Source organism: Phyllobates terribilis, unplaced genomic scaffold (genome assembly GCF_046119375.1).
Source record: "Phyllobates terribilis strain yellow unplaced genomic scaffold, ASM4611937v1 Scaffold_3__8_contigs__length_932513732, whole genome shotgun sequence".
Lineage (NCBI taxonomy): Eukaryota > Metazoa > Chordata > Amphibia > Anura > Dendrobatidae > Phyllobates > Phyllobates terribilis.
In genome coordinates, this window is record NW_027362763.1 from 466052843 (window position 1) to 466072478 (window position 19636).

The following is a 19636-nucleotide window of genomic DNA, read 5'->3' on the forward strand; positions in this document are numbered from 1 at the left end:
GCTAGTGCACAGCTCCCATTATGTTGCATATTGGAAGTTAAATGCATCTAATATTAAAGTTGACAACTATTCCAAAGTCTTAATAGCATTGTTTTGTGTTTTCAGTTTCGAAGCAGATCTATGTGTTGCCATGGTAACGGACCCTGTATATTTTATTTTGTGACTATACTCACTTCCATCTGTGCCCTATTTCTTGCTAATTAAATGTATATTAAATGCAAGGTATTAGTGGACTCTTCTGCCCAGGGTACAGGCAGAATGAATTAGAGCTTGGTTGCATGATTGAAGCAAAGCATGTTTTTCTCTGAAATGCTCTGGTGTTTCAGAGAAAAAATAAGCCCTTATACATTAACAATGGCATTTCATACGCCAGGTTTAATGATGGGCGTGCAGCAATAAGATGCACTTAATTCATTAAGGGATGCATTCCACCTAATGAATTTGATGAATCTTATCACTGGTGTTCACCTCCATGCACCTTACCAGAAACGCTCCTCCAGTCAGGGCGTTATGTACACTGCAGCTTTTAATGAATATTTCAGGTGGATGTCCGTTTTGGCCAAAACTGCTGTGAAACTGGTGTGAAAATGCTAAAAGTTGCAACATTTTTCCGTAACTTCATTGTGCAACATGTGAAGGCGGTTTACACCACGTTGATGAATTGGGGCCATAGACAGAGAACAGACTAGTTTGGCACTGCGCCTGGACGGATTCGCCTGACATCACTCCATGTGATTGACAGGTTTCTCCCTATGAACACACATGGGAGTGACCTGTCAATTATCTAGTGCACTGTTTGATAAAGCCGACTGTTTAATCCCTTCATGACCTTGCAATTTTCCGTTTTTGCGCGTTCATTTTTTCTTCCCCTCCTTCCCAGAGCCATAACTTTTTTACTTTTCTGTCAATATGGCAGTATGAGGGCTTGTTTTTTGCAGAACAAGTTGTACTTTTGAATGACGCCATTGGTTTTACCATATCATGTACTGGAAAACGGGAAAAAAATTCCAACAGCATTGAAGTTGCAAAAAAAGTGCAATTCCACAATTGTTTTTTTATTTACCATATTCACTATATGGTAAAACTAACCTGCCATTATGATCCCAGGTCTATATATATATATATATATATATATATATATATATATATATTTATTTAAGTGGTGAAAAAAAATCCAAAATTTGTAAGAAAAAAAAAAATCGTATGTTGCCATTTTCCGTTTTCATTTTTCGGGATCTGGGGCCAGGTGAGGGTTTATTTTTTCTGTCATGAGCTGACATTTTTATTGATACCATTTTGGGTTAGATAAGATGTTTTGATCGCCTCTTATTGCATTTTATTGCAATGTTGGGGCGGTCAAAAAAAAGTAACTCTGGCGTTTTGATTTATTTTTCTCGTTACGACGTTTACTGATCAGATTGTTTTCATATATTGATAGATCGGGCATTTCTGAATGCAGTGATACCAAATATGTGTATTCTTTTTTTTATTGATTTCCAATGGGGCAAAAGGGGATTGATTTGAACTTGTGTTTTTTTTTAGAACTTTTTTTTACTGACCTCAATAGTCCCCTTAGGAGACTTGTAGCTGTGACGATCCGATTTCCTGTGCTATACATAGCAGGGCTTCAGCACTGTAATGTACAGCAAAAATCACAATCTCCTATGAACGCCGGCTCATGGCGTTCACAATGACAGGCACGGGGGTCATCTGCTGGTTAACAGCCACGAGTGGAACCGAGTTAGAGGCACTTGATTTGCCACGCTGCTGATAGATACAATGTAGATCCAGGATACACAAGGATACTTTTGCGATTTTTATTACTCGAAGTTTCCATACTGCTTCCTCAGGACATAACCACATATGATATATGGTTATGTTCTGAAAAAGAAGTATGGAAACTTAAAAATGCATTGACTAATAAAAAACGCAAAACTATCCTTGTGTATCCTGGATCTACATTGTATCTTTCAGCAGTGCGGCAAATCCCCGTTTTATTCCCTCATTTACAAATTTCTGGTCAGAGAACCTGTGGACCTGCAAGAAGCTGTAATTCTATGCCTTGACAATATTGTGTGAACACAAACCAACCAGGATAGCATAACCTTATTTATCTTTTTAAAATTACTCGGTTAGGACCTTGTGTTCTTTTTGCTCCTAGCTGCTAGAGACACTTGATGGCTGATTAAATCAGCCATCAAGTCCAGGGAAAGATGCAGACTCACCGTCGGAGCCCAAATCAAAGGCAGGGGACACCACCTTTGACGTATAGATAAGGGGTTAAACTATGTTATAGATAAAGCATTGAACTATGTTTTCAGATAAAAACATACCGGATTGCAATTGTGCAGTCAGGTTCTGATTCATGCTACCCATGGTTTAAGCAGCATTAATTAACTTACTTTATTTAATAAGAATCTGAGTAAGGACGGAAAACAGTGTGACTGCAGAATGTTAGCATGGGGATGTGTAAGAACTGTGGGAACAATGAAACTGGTCATTTTTAATTAAGATAATTTAATTTGCTTAATTTTTAGAAAATAATTGGTTGTAGAGACAGACCAAGGTTTTAAGAGGTTTTCTCATGCTGTTGTTACTACCTTTTATGTAATTACAACTTTGTTAGACGGAACAGAAATGTGTGCGCTATATAAATCTTTATATATAATTTATGCTGGTAAATAATATAACAGATAAAATAAATTCTTTCAATTATTTATGTAAGACATGAATGGGTAAAAGCCGTAGTTTTCAACAGAAGCGTCACACAACCAGAAACAGTTACCTGTTTGACCTGCTCCATCCACACCTCTCTTCCTATGAACTCCTGGTGGAGGACAGCAGGGGCAGAGTTCAAGCTGAAAGATGTGCCGCTGTAATTCCCATTCATGAATGGTTGCAAGTCTGAGTTCAGCTGAAATGCAATTAAAACAAGGTTCCTGTCACGATCACAATCCATCTTGTCTTCAGCATCAGGTACAATAAGTAACAAATATAACAAAACACTAGGTGCATTGTCTGAATATCAAGCACCATTGTAACAGACCCTTCAATCTGAAATGTTAGCATTAGAAATGGAGGCAAACTTTGCAAGAGACTTGGGAACTTGAAGCAGATTACGGTATATTCATTTTTTTTTACTTTTAAAAAATAATGCTCAAGCTACAGCGTGTGATTATTGTGATAAATTGAACAATAATGTTGAAAGAGCTAAAGACTGTAAATTTATTTTGAGACTTGCTACAGAGGACATTTCTAATTTCTTTATTCGCCATGCACTGTTACGATTTCTTAGCACTGATGATGGTTAAAACTTCATACAGACTCAAAAACCAAAAAATTATTTCGCTATGATGAAACTGACTCTTGGTCTGCATAGAACATACAGATGAATATGTAAGCTGAGCACCAGATAGAGCCCACCGCACAGGCCGCCCCGAAGCACGGGCATATCATTTTCTACAAACTGAAAGTAAAGATTACACAAGAACCACAGGACGGATTTCATCAACCAAGGTATCATTTTAATCAGTGTAATGTCTCCCATCTGACAGTGTATGTAGTTTACTGAGCACAATCCTGCTGACAGCTGCGCTCTAAGGGCAATTCACTGAGGAGTCTGTTGGACTTTAACTTTTAGCAGAATTTCAATATAATTGATTTATTAGTTATTAATATTAGTCAAATGCAGAGGTTTTTTTTTAATCTATTCTCATACATTCAAAATGTCAAATAAACTCATAATAATATATATGCTAAAACATAAGACCGCAAATATTTGTACCTCTATTCACCTCATTAAACAGCATTTAGAAGGAATCTCTCAGCAGGATTCTAAACTCCAAACAATACATATGCGCATATAGCACTTTCAATGACAAGTCCAGCAATACCTTTATCTACAATCCATTCCTCAATTAATGAGAATTCAGCACTTGTGTCTATATAAAAATGAGGCTGTAGATCTGTAGCCTTTGTGAATCCAGCTGTACTTATCACCTAGCATCTCCTCCTCCTGCTTGACTGACAGCCTCTATGCCAGGGGTCTCAAACACGCGGGCCACATGCGGCCCTTCAGGCTGCTTCATGCGGCCCGCAGGCACCATAGACCCCGATCGTGGCCCGGTCCAGGAGCCGCCGACAGCTGCGCTTCAGTTCAGTGTATTGCCACACAGAGACCAGCTCTCTGCACAACAATACCAATGCCAGCCGCCGGCCTATCAGCTGACATCTGCGTCCCAACGCAGCAGTGTATGACGTCACTGACATGCGCAGGTGTCAGCTGCTAGCCTCTGATAGGCTGGCAGCTGGCACTGGTATTGCTGTGCAGAGAGCCGGTCTCTGTGCGGCAATACACTGAACTGAAGCGCAGCTGTTGGCGGCTCCTGGACCAGGCCGTGATCGTCAAGGGGGCTATGGTGCCTGCGGGCCACAGGTGCAGAAAGGACGCCGAGGGAATGGAGGAGAGGTGAGAATAATCTTTTTCTTTTTTCTCTTGTATGTGTATATGAAGAACGGTACGAGGGACATTCTTCCAATATGGGGACCTTCCTACAAGATGAGGACCAGGATGGGGACATTCCTCCAACATGCGGACCAGGATGGGGACATTCCTCCAATATGGGGATGAGGATGGGGACATTCCTCCAATATGAGGACCTTCCTACAATATGGGGACCAGGATGGGACATTCCTCCAATATGGGGATCAGGATGGGGACATTCCTCCAATATGGGGACCTTCCTACAATATGGGGACCAGGATGGGGACATTCCTCCAACATGGGGACCAGGATGGGGACATTCGTCCAATATGGGGATCAGGATGGGGACATTCCTACAATATGGGGACCAGGATGGGGGCATTCCTCCAATATGGGGACATTCCTCCAACATGGGGACCAGGGTGGGGACATTCCTACAATATGGGGACCAGGATGGGGACCTACCTACAATATGGGGACCAGGATGGGGACATTCCTACAAGATGGGGACCAGGATGGGGACATTCCTACAAGATGGGGCCCAGGATGAGGACATTCCTACAAGATGGGGACCAGGATGGGGACGTTCCTACAAGATGTGGACCAGGATAGGGACATTTCTACAAGATGGGGACCAGGATGGGGACCTTCCTATAATATGGGGAACAGGATGGGGACATTCCTCCAATATGGGGACCAGTATGGGGACTTTCCTACAATATGTGGACCAGGATGGGGACATTCCTCCAACATGGGGACCAGGATGGGAACATTCCTACAAGATGGGGACCAGGATGGGGACATTCCTACAAGATGGGGACCAGGATGGGGACATTCCTCCAACATGGGGACCAGGATGGGGACATTCCTACAAGATGGGGACCAGAATAGGGACATTCCTACAAGATGGGGACATTCCTACAAGATGGGGACCAGGATAGGGACATTCCTCCAGGATAGGGACATTCCTCCAACATGGGGACCAGGATGGGGACCTTCCTACAATATGGGGACCAGGATGGGGACATTCCTCCAATATGGGGACCAGGGTGGGGACCTTCCTACAATATGGGGACCAGGATGGGGACCTTCCTACAATATGGGGACCAGGATGGGGACATTCCTCCAATATGGGGACCAGGATGGGGACATTCCTCCAACATGGGGACCAGGATGGGGACATTCCTACAAGATGGGGACATTGCTACAAGATGAGGACCAGGATGGGGACATTCCTCCAACATAGGGACCTTCCTACAAGATGGGGACATTCCTACAAGATGGGGACCAGGATGAGGACATTCCTAAAACATGGGGACCAGGATGGGCACATTACTACAAGATGGGGACCAGGATGGGCACATCACTACAAGATGGGGACCAGGATGGGCACATTACTACAAGAGGGGGACCATGATGGGGCATTACAACAAGTTGGGGACCAGTAGGGAATATTACGACAAGATGGGGACAAAGATGGGGGACATTACAAGATGCAGACAAGGGGGGGGGGCACATTACTACAAGATTTTTGCCAGAAAAACTTCAAAATAAAGCATGAAAAAATATTTTGCCACTAAAAATGCTGCTTTATATCTAAACTAAAGTAAACAAAAAAAGTGCACGTTTATTATCGCCACATCCATAACGACCCAAGCTATAAAAAATAAAACAGCAAAAATGTTCAAAAGGTGTATAGAAAAAAAATGGTATCACTAAAAATGTCACTTTGTCCTGCAAAGAATGCGGCCCCCCAAATTAAATTTTTTTCCGTGTGCGGCCCATATACCCAGCCGAGTTTGATATCCCTGCTCTATGCTGTGTGGTTTCACACAAAGGAGCTGTCATGCAAGCAGGAAGAGGCACAGGGCTGCGAATGAGTGACAGAGGCTTCAGAGCTATCATAGTCATTTAGCCTCATTTGCATACCAATTTAAATGCTGATTCCATGGACATGTAAAGGTATAGCTGGACTTATCTTTTAAAGAGCTATATATGCATAAGTTCAGCAATACCTTTACATGGACAGTACATTCCTCCATTATTGAGAAATCAGCATTTGAATTGATATGTAAATGAGGCTAAAGGACTATGGTGGATCTGAAGCCTCTGTCACTCCGGCTCTATTCTCCGACCAGTGCCTCTTCCTGCTTGCATGAACCCACACAGCATAGAGGCTGTCAGTCAAGCAGGAGGAGGCGGCACTACGTGGGAAGTAGAGCTGGGTTCATAGAGGCTTCAGATCTACAGCCTCATTGGCATATCAATTTAAACGCTGAATTCTCAGTCATTGAGGAATGGATTGATAAATGTATTGCTGGACTTGTCATTGAAAGAGCTACATGCAAATATAAATTGTTTGGGGTGTGAAATCCTACTGACAAATTCCCTTTAATTCACACTGCAGTGTTTCTTCAGCAGAATGTCTATTACTTTGCTATACATAATATGTGCATTATATTTATGTGCTAAATTCCCTTAAATCAGCAGTACTTTGCAATATAACAAGAAAAAGTCATTGCTGTTACCCAGAGGACTGCATGGTGCTTCTGGGCATCAGGGAATACATCACTAGAGTGCAGTGTACATGAAAAATACTATTGAATTATGAATGTAAAATCTGTTGTTTCCCATAACCACAAAAAACATAAAAAAACAAAAACATTTCATCTTCAATTTAAAAGGACATGTCTTTCTAAAACTAGTCAATTCATGACTAATGTGCACAGATTCATTTATTGCTTTACTCTGTTTTAATTAGAAAAAGAAAGCAAAAACAATCAGGTGCTCAAGAATAACCTAAGAATATGACCAAGGTCAAAAATTTACTTGCAGCCATCTTTTTAGCAAAATCATAATTAATAGGTAGAAAGCAAAATATGTGCATTGTAACTTGTGTTGTAATGCACATGCTCCACTTTCTTCATACTCTCTTCTATAAATATTGTAACCCACGTTTATTAAGATGAGTGTAACTATATCTTATACCAGCATGAGTCAGGAAAATAGTAATTTGCACTATATTTATTAAAAGGTGCATACCACTTAAAGGGGTTTGATGGGACTATTTTTTTTTTACTATGGGCCTACGAACTAACAGGCAGGTAGTTGCTAACTCCACATGCTGCTCCACATAAACAGAGTAAGCTCTTCCTCTTCCCGGCTGCTCTGTCAATAGGGAATGACTGCCAGTGTCATTTTGACTGACAGCCGGCTTCCCGCAGTTAGGCATCGGAGAGCTTGCTGTCCATCAGAATGACATCAGCAATTCTGCCTCATTAAAAGTGCAGAGTGGAAGAGAAGCAGCTGCTTGTCGACGTGATGTCAGTGGAAGCAGCGGAATTGCAGGTAGGAACCAGCAAAGATTGGTGGTGGGGGGGGGGGGGCAGAACAGGAAGGTAGTTAGCAACTATTTGTGACTGTTAGTGCTTAGTGCTATGGTAAAAAAACTAAAATAGTTCCAGCTAACCCCTTTAAAGGGAATCTATCAGCAGGTTTTTGCTACCTCATCTGAAAGTAGTATGATGTAGGCCAGTGGTCCCCAACCTTTTTTGCACCAGGGACCGGCTTGAAGCAAGATCATTTTTCCATGGCCCAGCAAGGAGGGGGTGGGGTGGGCGGGGCTTTGGTCATATGGGGGCGGGGTAATGGAGGGATTTGGAGTTTAGTGCATACTTATCATATAGTGTAGACCAGGTCCCCGCCAGGAGCTATGCCAGGAGCCCCACATAATGTGCTGTGCCAGGAGCCGCATAACTGAGGCCCCATCCCGCCCTGCAGCAGGACAGGGCAGCTGTCCTGACAGCTGCTGTTCAGCTGCATTTACTTCATCCCAGGGGTGGACACAGACTGTAGAGGGCCCCTGTGCAAGAAATTTTTGGGGGCCCCCCCCGCCCTTCATAAGGCAACAAAGTTATGTAAACATAACCCCCCCATGTGCATCTCTCACCCCCCCATGTGCAGCTCACCCCCGTGCATCTCTCATCCCCCTCCATGCATCTCTCATCCACCCCCCGTGCATCTCTCATCCCCCCGTGCATCTCTCATCCACCCCCCGTGCATCTCTCATCCCCCCCGTGCATCTCTCATCTCTCCCCTCCCTCCCATGTGCATCTCTCATCTCTCCCCTCCCCCCATGTGGATCTCTCATCTCTCCCCTCCCCCATGTGCATCTCTCATCTCTCCCCTCCCCCCCATGTGGATCTCTCATCTCTCCCCTCCCCCATGTGCATCTCTCATCTCTCCCCTCCCCCCATGTGCATCTCCCATTCCCCCCACTCCTAGTTAATCGTATTTAAAAAAAAATAAAACTTGTTATACTTACCCCCATGCGATCCCTGCAGAATCCTGGCGCTCGTCCAAATCGCTGACACCAGGTTCTCCTGACTTCCGGCCATGTGACGACGCCGTCACATGACCGGAAGTCAGGGGAATCATGAAGGTGCTGCCGCAGCAGCGCAGCGCTAAGATGTCCCGGACCCGGCGCTTAGCATGCGGCCGGGGGCCCCATGAGGAGAGAGACGCACAAGAGGGGGGCTCCGAGGGGGCTCCTACCGGCCGGGCCCCATACTGGAGTCAGGGCAGTCATGCCCTGATGGCGGCCCTGCTGGAGGCGGACCGGCTGAAAAACCACAACGGCCCGGTCCTGGTCCGCGGACCGGCGGTTGGGGACCTCCGATGTAGGCAGAGACCCTGAATTCAAAGGTGTATCATTTCGAATACTGGGTGCAGAAGTTCTGACACAATCAGTTTTTAGATTTAGAATGAAGCAGAGCTGAGAAAGCTAACCCCTCCCACACCAGGCTCTGTATGTACATAGTCTATTTACAAAAAGCTGCTCATAAGAGGAGGGAGAGGAGTAGGTCTTGCAAGTGCTACAATCAACATTGTGCGATGATCAGGATGAAGTGTCTTGGCAATCAAGAAGTATGTAGCTGATTCACAGTACACACGTGTGCGTGCTGATAAGGGCAAATTGAGGACTCTTTCCTACAGGCAATTACGTCAGGTTGAAAGAGCAGCGGCAAAAAAGCCTTGTCATAGCAGCAGACAAGTTTTTGAAGCTGCTTGTGCCTCCAACGTCCCCCGAACAACAAGATGCAGGGTCCTTCAGAGGTTTGCAGCTGTGCATGCGCCATCCTGTCGACCTCCTCTATCCACTTCACACAAGCAGAAACGGCTCCAGTGGGCCAAACATTACATGAAGACTGATTTCAAAACTGTTTTGTTCACGGATGAGTGCCGTACAGCGCTCGATGGTCCAGATGGATGGAGTGGAGGATGGCTGGTTGATGGACACCCCACGCAAACACGGCTACAGCGCCAACAAGGAGGAGGTGGAGTAATGTTTTGGGCTGGAATCATGGGGAGAGAGATTGTCGGCCCCTTTAGGATCCCTGAAGGCGCTAAAGATGAACTCCATAATGTATGTGGATTTTCTCAAACAGCACTTCCTGCCATGGTTCAAGAAGAAGAACCGTGTATTTCACAGCAAGATCATTTTTCTGCATGATAATGCACCATCTCATGCTGCACATAAAACATCTGCATCTCTGGCTGATATGGGCATAAAAGGGGACAAACTTATGGTGTGACCCCCATGCTCCCCTGACCTCTACCCCATTCAGAACCTTTGGAGCATCATTAAAAGGAGTGTCTATGATGGCGGGAGGCAGTTCACATCTAAGCAACAGCTCTGGGAGGGTATTCTGTCCTCATGCAAAACAATTGAAGCAGAAACCATCCAAAACCTGACAAATTCAATGGACGAGAGAGTTCAGAAGCTCCTTTCGAACAAGGGGTCCTATGTGAAAATGTAACATCACCTAGAATAAAGTTTTGAGTTGAAAACTGTTTGATTTCAGTTTCTAACAACCTGCTAATGCTTATAATTTAAAAAATGACCATTTTTTTGGTCTTTATTAAAATGAAAAGGTTGATCGAAAAGTTTGGGGGATCTAAGAGTGTGGCAACCCAGTAGTCATGATTACTTCAAATTCTGACAATATGAGGGTCATGCTGCAGGTAGTGCAGCAAGAAGGCACTTATGTGCCTTGCGCATCTCGGAGCCCCAAAATTATTTTCCGGGCTAGATGCAGCTAAAAATTATTTTTAATTTTAAATCTGGTGAAGCTTTAGTATAGATGGCCTAATAGGATCAGTTCTGCACACTGCTACAAAGCCCAAATTATTTTCCAGTCAAGATACAGATAAACATGATTAGTAATTTGAAAGCTTAAAACGGTTGGTAGGGTGATTTTAACCAATCATCAAGCTTTTACTCTCCCCAGGATGACACAGGGGTAGAAAAGTCGTTTCGGATCCATGATTTGTTCATCTTTATGAACGTGAGTCTGTCTACATTATCAGTGGAGAGCCGCGTGCGCTTATCTGTCAGCACACCACCAGCAGCGCTGAACACACGTTCAGACAGAACGCTGGCTGCGGGGCATGACAAGATCTCCAAGGCGTATGTGGCTAGCACCGGCCATTTATCCAGATTGGAAGCCCAAAAAGAGCAAGGGTCCAGTGACACAGTCGTGGCTTCAATGTTTACTTGGAGATACTCCTGTACCATCGTCTCTAGGCGTTGACTATGTGTCAGACTTCTTGTCTCCTGTGGCCTTGCAAAGGATGGGCTAAAAAAGTGGTGAAATGATTCCGCAAAATTGATGTTACCAGCAGATACTGTGGTTCTGTTACGGTTTGAGTGCTGAACACTTGACGGTCCCACGGTTGGCAAGTTGGAACTGTGAGATTCACTACGTGCACCACTGGTATTTTGTGGAAAAGCACATGTAAGATTCTGCAACAGTCTCTGCTGATACTCCTGCATGCGTGCATCCCTTTCTATGGCAGGAATAATTTCTGCAAATTTACTTTTGTACCGGGGATCTAACAGTGTGGCAACCCAGTAGTCAGGATTATTTCTAATTCTCACAATTCGAGGGTCATGTTGCAGGTAGTGCAGCAAGAAGGCACTCATGTGTGTTGCGCATCCAGGAGCACCAAGTCCCTGTTGTGTTGGTGGCGAGGTAACAATCATGCTTCCTTCCTCTGTCCTCTCCCCCCAACCTCGCACAACAGAAATGTGATCAAGGTCTCCCTCATCTGATGAGTCTTCCATCAGTTCGTCCTCCACTTCTTCCTGGGCTCCTGCACCTTCCTCACTAGTTTGGCTGCTACCATGCGCCCTGGTAAAACCATCTCCCCCACCCTCACATGCCTGCCGCCTTGGTGCTGCCGACCGTCTGGACCTTGCAGATGTTAGCCCTTCCGCATACAACTCCTCCTCCTCTACTTCCTCCACCTCCTCTTGTGCCACCACCTGACTCCGAATTCTGTTTAACATGTGCTCCAGCATGTAAATCACCGGAATAGTCATGCTGATAATGGCATCGTCAGCACTAAACATCTTCGTCGCCATTTCAAAACTGTGCAGAAGGGTGCATAGGTCCCTGATCTGAGACCACTCCTCCAGCGTGATTTGCCCCACCTCTGAATCTCGTTGGCCCAGGCTATACGTCAGAACGTATTGCACCAGGGCTTGTCGGTGCTGCCACAGTCGCTGCAACATGTGCAGAGTTGAATTCCACCGGGTAGGCACATCGCATTTTAGCCGGTGAAGTGGCAGGCCCAACGACTTCTGTAGAGATGTAAGTCGCTGAGCTGCGGGATGCGAACGGCGGAAGTGAGCACACAGCGACCGTGCCCTCTGCAGAAGGCCATCTAGTCTGGGATAGTGGGCTAAAAATTGCTGGACAACCAGGTTCAACACGTGAGCCATACAAGGCACGTGTGTGACATTGCCCCGGCGAAGGGCCGCACCCAGGTTTGCAGCATTGTCGCACACGGCCTTCCCTGGTTTCAGGTCCAGTGGAGACAACCATTCATGAAATTGGTTCTCCAGAGCTGACCACAACTCCTCAGCTGTGTGACTCACATTTCCCAGACATTTCAATGTAAAAACCGCCTGATGACGTTGAGCCCTACTGCCAGCATAGTAAGGAGGTGTGCAGGATCCCTTCTGCGCAGTTAGAAAGCTTGTGGCATGACCAGACAGGCTTTGGGTGCAGGTGGAAGACCGAGAGGAGGTTGAGGAGGCAGAAGCAGTGGAGGAACTTTGACATAAAGAGGATTGACGCACAACTCGTGGGGACGGCAAGACTTGGACAGCAGCCCCTTGTCCTGCTGTCACCATAGTTACCCAGTGCCCAGTCAGCGACATGTAACGCCCCTGTCCATGCCTACTCGTCCAAGTGTCTGTGGTGAAATGCACCCTGTCACACACAGAGTTTCTCAAAGAAGCGGTGATGTTGTGTGCGACATGCTGGTGGAGCGCAGGCACACCTTTCTTTGAGAAGTAGTGCCGACTGGGCATCTGGTACTGGGGCACTGCGACGGACATAAGGTCTCGAAAATCCTCTGTGTCCACCAGGCGGAAAGGCAGCATTTCTGTAGCCAAGAGCTTGCAGATGGTGAAATTCAACCTCTTAGCTTTCTCATGGCTAGGAGGAAATGGTCTTTTACTTGTCCACATCTGAGGGACCGAGGGCTGGCTATTGTGCTTAGACGGGGTTGATAAGGGTGTCCCCGGCAAACTGCCGGTCTGTGAGGAAGATGCAGGCGGACATGTTAGGTTGCCTTGATCCAAAGGTGGTGCTATCGATGTCGGACAGCGCTCAACACCAGCTGGTGTTACCACCTCCAAAGAAAATGATGACCTGCCAATCACGCTGGCTGTTGCGGGTAAAGAGGTGGCAGGTCTGCGCCCCAAAACAGGTGTGACTGCTGTCCCCCCAGTCACAGAGGATGAAGAGGCCGCGGATGCACAAGATATGGCAGACGGTGATTGGCCCGGCCGGCTAGGCCGCATTGTAGCACACTGAGCTTCCCACTGCAACTTATGCTTCATGTCCATGTGCCGGTTCATGCATGAAGTACTCAAACTATGTATTTTTTGGCCTCTACTTAGCTTTTGCTGACAAATGTTACAGATAACACGAGTTGGGTCATCTTTATCGATCTGAAAAAATGCCCAGGCTATGCAAGGCTTAGCACCCATGCGACCTGAAGAGCCACCACGACTTGTGGTGAGAGGCAGAGTTGTGTTTGAGGATGCAGTTGTTGACGTGCTTCCAGTACTACGTCTCTGTCCAGGAAGGCGCAACCTGACCTCGTCGTCACTAGCATCTTCCTCCACCTCCTCTGCTGACCTCATCTCTTGGCTGACTGTGGGTTGACAGTAAGTGGGATCTCCGACCTCATCATCATCACCCTGTGCGTTATCACACCCGTCGTCCTCAGAGCCAACCTGTTCCTGCCCTGACAAAAAACTAAAGTTGTCGCTCCAATCAGGTATTTGAGTCTTATCATCGTCTTCCTCATTGTCTCCACCAACAGGAGTTACAGTTTGGGAATGAGGGTCTACATTATGGTCAGAACCTTCTGCGTCTGGTCCTGGATCCGACTCATAAAGATTCTGGGCATCAGTGCAGATCATTTCCTCGTCTGGATTCACAGAAGCGCTGGAGTCGACCTCTGATTCCCAGGCTATAGTATGAGTAAACAGCTCTGCAGACTCAACCATCTGTTCTACCTCATACTCAGACGGGCAGCTGGAGATTTGGGAGCTGTGAGGAAGCAAGTGCAATTTGGGTGACACCTTTGAGGACTGGAGTATTTGTGATGTTGAAGTTGATGTGGAGGAGAGCCCACTTAAAGGAGCACTTGATATCCGTTGAAGCACCTGCTGTTTTTGTGCCTCATCTGGAATTTGTAGCGATTGGCGTGGCCGTAAGAAAGGGATCTTATCACATTGTCCGCTAAAAGAAGTAGACATTTTAGTTTGGCTGGAAGATGGTCTTTCTTCTGCAGATGTTACTGTTGCTTTAACACCTACCCCACGGACACAACCTTTTTTCCCCTTCCCAACACGCCTGTTCCCCTTTCCACCAGCAGCAGGCCTTTTTCCACTCATTTTGGTGGTTAACTAATTCACAACTCTGGAGTTGTTTGCACAAAAAAACAATGGATGGTAACCGAGCAGAGCTGAGTGGCCAAACTGTGGTATTAGGCCAAAACTATTGGCTGGGTTAGATGCAGAAAAAAATTATTTTGAATTTGCAACCTGATGGAGGTCAGTATAGATGGACTAATACAAATAGTCCCACACACTGCTAGAAGCCCAAATATTTTTTCAGAGGTACTGTAGATGCAGATAAAAATTATTTTTAATTTGCAACCTGATGGAGGTCAGTATAGATGGACTAATAGACCAAGTCCCACACACTGCTAGAAGCCCAAATATTTTTTCAGAGCTAGATGCAGAAAAAAATTATTTTTAATTTGCAACCTGATGGAGGTCAGTATAGATGGACTAATAGACCAAGTCCCACACACCGCTAGAAGCCCAACTATTTTTTCAGAGCTAGATGCAGAAAAAAATTATATTCAATTTGCAACCTGCTGGAGGTCAGTATAGAAGGACTAATAGAACAAGTCCCACACACTGCTAGAAGCCCAAATATTTTTTCAGAGCTAAATGAAGAAAAAAAATATTTTTAATTTGCAACCTGATGGAGGTCAGTATAGATGGACTAATAGACCAAGTCCCACACACTGCTAGAAGCCCAAATATTTTTTCAGAGCTAGATGCAGAAAAAAATTATTTTTAATTTGCAACCTGATGGAGGTCAGTATAGATGGACTAATAGACCAAGTCCCACACACTGCTAGAAGCCCAAATATTTTTTCAGAGCTAGATGCAGAAAAAAATTATATTCAGTTTGCAACCTGATGGAGGTCAGTATAGATGGACTAATAGAATGATGCTATGCCCAAAAGATTTTACTTCACTAGGTGCAGTAAAAAAATTGGTATTCTATACACAGGTGTTATATCTTGCAACACAGATAGGCTACTCCACTGACTAACACACTCTGCAATAGGCCAAAAAGGATTAGCTTTGCTAGATTCAGCCAAATGCTGTGAAAAAAACTTGCACAGCACTGGCACAGACCTGCCTGGCAAAAACTGATAGGAACTCATGTAACCTAGTCCTGAAAAGGACTCCAATTACAATTAGTCTTTACTCCCACAACCTATCTATTTAAGAGCACAGACCTCCCTGATAAAAGTCGTAGGAAATGCTGTAACCTAGTCCTTAAAAGGACTGCAATCACAACTATTCCCTACTCCCAAGCTATCTGTATATTTGTGCGAAAATTGGCTTGAAATTAACAAGGTATAGCGCACACAGCAACAGCGGTGCCGTCTAACACGCAGCTGCAGCAGTGAGAAAATGGTGGCGACGGGGAAAATGGCTTGGTCTTATAGGGCAAGGACATGTGACATACACTGCCAATGACACATGCCCTTGCTTGTGTGAAAAAAAGCACTTCGCTCCGTGTGTGCGCTGCTGATAGGCTGACAGATTGCACCTCCCCACTGTAAATGCGGGAAAGAGAAAAAAAAATGGAGATCTTCATTGTTCCTGCAGAGATCCATCCCCTGCCCCTCCCCCCACCCCGCTGTACACTCAAACTGCGTATTAACATTAATTTTCATCATTACTGAGAAAAAATCCAGTTATGATTTTGGTGCACGAACAGTTATCGAACATAACCTCGAACAGCCGAATTTTTCTCAAATTGTTCGTGTTCGCCGAACGGCTCGAACACCGCCCAAAACAGCTCGAATTTGAGATTGGCGAACAGTTCGAGTAGAACAACGCTCATCTCTAATTACAACCTGTGTTTAAATATTGTTGTAATCCGATTTATGTGCGATGCATCAACACTAAATAGTCTAAATTGGTGAAGTGAGAAAAATATAGGTATAAATTATATTTATTGGATCAAATAACTAGAAATTGACATGTGCATATGTATTCACGCCTTTTGCAGCTAAAAACTTCTATTGCAAGCAATTACCTTCAAAAGTCACATGCTTAGTGAAGGGAAGTCCACCTGTGTGCATTCGAAGTGTAACATAGTCTGTCAGTATATACACACCCTTTCGGATAGGCCACAGAGGCTGCAACACCATTAAGCAAGAGGCACCACTAACCAAACAACACCATGAAGACCAAGGAAATCTCCAAACAAGTCAGGGACAAAGCTGTTGAGAAGTACAAGTCAGGGTTGGGCTATAAAAAAAAATATCCCAATCTCTGATGATCCCCCGGAGCACCATCAAATCCATTATCATAAAAAAGGATAGAACATGGTACCACAAGATACCTGCCAAGAGAGGGTCGCCCACCAAAAACTCTCAGCCCGGGTGAAGAGGGCATTAATCAGAGAGGCAGCACAGAGACCAAAAGTAACCCTGAAGGAGCTACAGAGTTCCCAAGCAGAGCCTGGAGCATCTGTCCATACAACCACAATAAATTGTACACTCCATAGAGGTGGCCTTTAGGCTGTGCGCCCACGATGCGTTTTTTAAGCGTTTCCGCAGCGGTAAAAACGCTGCAGAAATGCTTAAAATAACGCATGGTAGAAGGCCTGCCATGTTCCCCAATGATAATCCGCATGTGCTATGCACATGCTGCGGAAATTTCCGCTGCGGATTATCATTGCGGAAAAAAAAGCAGCACTACCAATTATTTTGCGGAAGTGCTGCGTTTTCGCCGCCATTGACTTGCATTGAAACGCATGGATTACGCATCACTGCATATGTACAGTACAGACCAAAAGTTTGGACACACCTTCTCATTTAAAGATTTTTCTGTATTTTCATGGCTATGAAAATTGTACATTCACACTGAAAGCATCAAAACTATGAATTAACACATGTGGAATTATATACTTAACAAAAAAGTGTGAAACAACTGAAAATATGTCTTATATTCTAGGTTTTTCAAAGTAGCCACCTTTTGCTTTGATGACTGCTTTGCACACTTTTGGCATTCTCTTGATGAGCTTCAAGAGGTAGTCACCGGAAATGGTTTTAACTTCACAGGTGTGCCCTGTCAGGTTTAATAAGTGGGATTTCTTGACTATTAAATGGGGTTGGGACCATCAGTTGTGTTGTGCAGAAGTCTGGTGGATACACAGCTGATAGTCCTACTGAATAGACTGTTAGAATTTGTATTATGGCAAGAAAAAAGCAGCTAAGTAAAGAAAAACGAGAGGCCATCATTACTTTAAGAAATGAAGGTCAGTCAGTCCGAAAAATTGGGCAAACTTTGAAAGTGTCCCCGAGTGCAGTTTCAAAAACCATCAAGCGCTACAAAGAAACTAGCTCACATGAGTACCGCCCCAGGAAAGGAAGACCAAGAGTCACCTCTGCTTCTGAGGATAAGTTTATCCGAGTCACCAGCCTCAGAAATCGCAGGTTAACAGCAGCTCAGATTAGAGACCAGGTCAATGCCACACAGAGTTCTAGCAGCAGACACATCTCTACAACAACTGTTAAGAGGAGACTTTGTGCAGCCGGCCTTCATGGTAAAATAGCTGCTAGGAAACCACTGCTAAGGACAGACAACAAGCAGAAGAGACTTGTTTGGGCTAAAGAACACAAGGAATGGACATTAGACCAGTGGAAATCTGTGCTTTGGTCTGATGAATCCAAATTTGAGATCTTTGGTTCCAACCACCGTGTCTTTGTGCGACGCAGAAAAGGTGAACGGATGGACTCTGCATGCCTGGTTCCCAACGTGAAGCATGGAGGAGGAGGTGTGATGGTGTGGGGGTGCTTTGCTGGTGACACTGTTGGGGATTTATTCAAAACTGAAGGCATACTGAACCAGCATGGCTACCACAGCATCTTGCAGCGGCATGCTATTCCATCCGGTTTGCGTTTAGTTGGACCATCATTTATTTTTCAACAGGACAATGACCCCAAACACACTTCTAGGCTGTGTAAGAGCTATTTGACCAACAAGGAGAGTGATGGGGTGCTACGCCAGATGACCTGGCCTCCACAGTCACCAGACCTGAACCCAATCGAGATGGATTGGGGTGAGCTGGACCGCAGAGAGAAGGCAAAAGGGCCAACAAGTGCTAAGCATCTCTGGGAACTCCTTCAAGATTGTTGGAAGGCCATTTCCGGTGACCACCTCTTGAAGCTCATCAAGAGAATGCCAAGAGTGTGCAAAGCAGTCATCAAAGCAAAAGGTGGCTACTTTGAAGAACCTAGAATATAAGACATATTTTCAGTTGTTTCACACTTTTTTGTTAAGTATATAATTCCACATGTGTTAATTCATAGTTTTGATGCCTTCAGTGTGAATGTACAATTTTCATAGCCATGAAAATACAGAAAAATCTTTAAATGAGAAGGTGTGTCCAAACTTTTGGTCTGTACTGTAGATGCGCATTCCACGTGTTTCAATGTGCGGATGGTACCCGGGTCTGGAGGACAGGAGACTCTCCTCCGGACCCGGGTACCATAGAACCTGTAAAAAAAAAGAATAAAATAAAAAATAAATGTTATGTTTACCTTCTGATGGCCCCCGCTGCGCTCGTCCTCCCATGACGGCAGCTCGCGATGGACTGAAGGACCTGCGCTGACGTCATAGTCATGTGATGGCAGGTCCTTCAGTGTACCGCGATCTGCCGGCAGCCAGGACGGAGCGAAGCAAGACTCCGGGGGCCATCGGAAGGTAAGTATAGATTTATTTTTTTATTTTTTACCATTCTTTGGGGTCACACTATATAAATCCATGCCATTTGCATGGATTTATATAGTGTGACCAAGTAGTCAAGCACTTTCCAAGTGATGCTAAAATCGCTTGGAAAGCGCTTGACAACCCGAATGCGGAAATGCATGTGAAGAACGCTTCACATCCGCTTGTCCCTGGCAGGAAAAATGCATGTACAATAAGCATTCCGCATGCGTTTTTTCTGCTAGGGAGATGCAGAAACGCTCAGGAAAAATCCGGAGCATTTCTGCATCGTGGGCACATAGCCTTATGGAAGAGTGGGCAGAAGAAAAGCCTTTACTTACACACAAAAATTGTAAGGCTATGTGCCCACGATGCAGAAATGAAGCAGAAAATTTCTGCATCATTTCTGCATCTCCCTGGCAGAAAAAAACGCATGCGGATTGTATATGCGTTTTTCCTGCGGAATACATGCGGATTCACATGCGTTTCCACATGCGTTTCAGCATGCGGATTGACAAGCGCTTTCCAGGCGATTTTAGCAT

General features: G+C 45.0%; 1 protein-coding gene across 2 annotated transcripts in view; it reads right to left on the reverse strand.

The window, feature by feature from the left end:
* PDSS2 (decaprenyl diphosphate synthase subunit 2) overlaps positions 1-19636 on the reverse strand; it is a 301951-nt gene that overhangs the window by 14714 nt on the left and 267601 nt on the right. For both annotated transcript variants that reach the window (XM_073675798.1, XM_073675797.1), the window contains exon 7: positions 2786-2914. In XM_073675798.1, coding sequence (XP_073531899.1) covers positions 2786-2914 — 129 coding nt within the window. The remainder of the gene's footprint in view (positions 1-2785; positions 2915-19636) is intronic.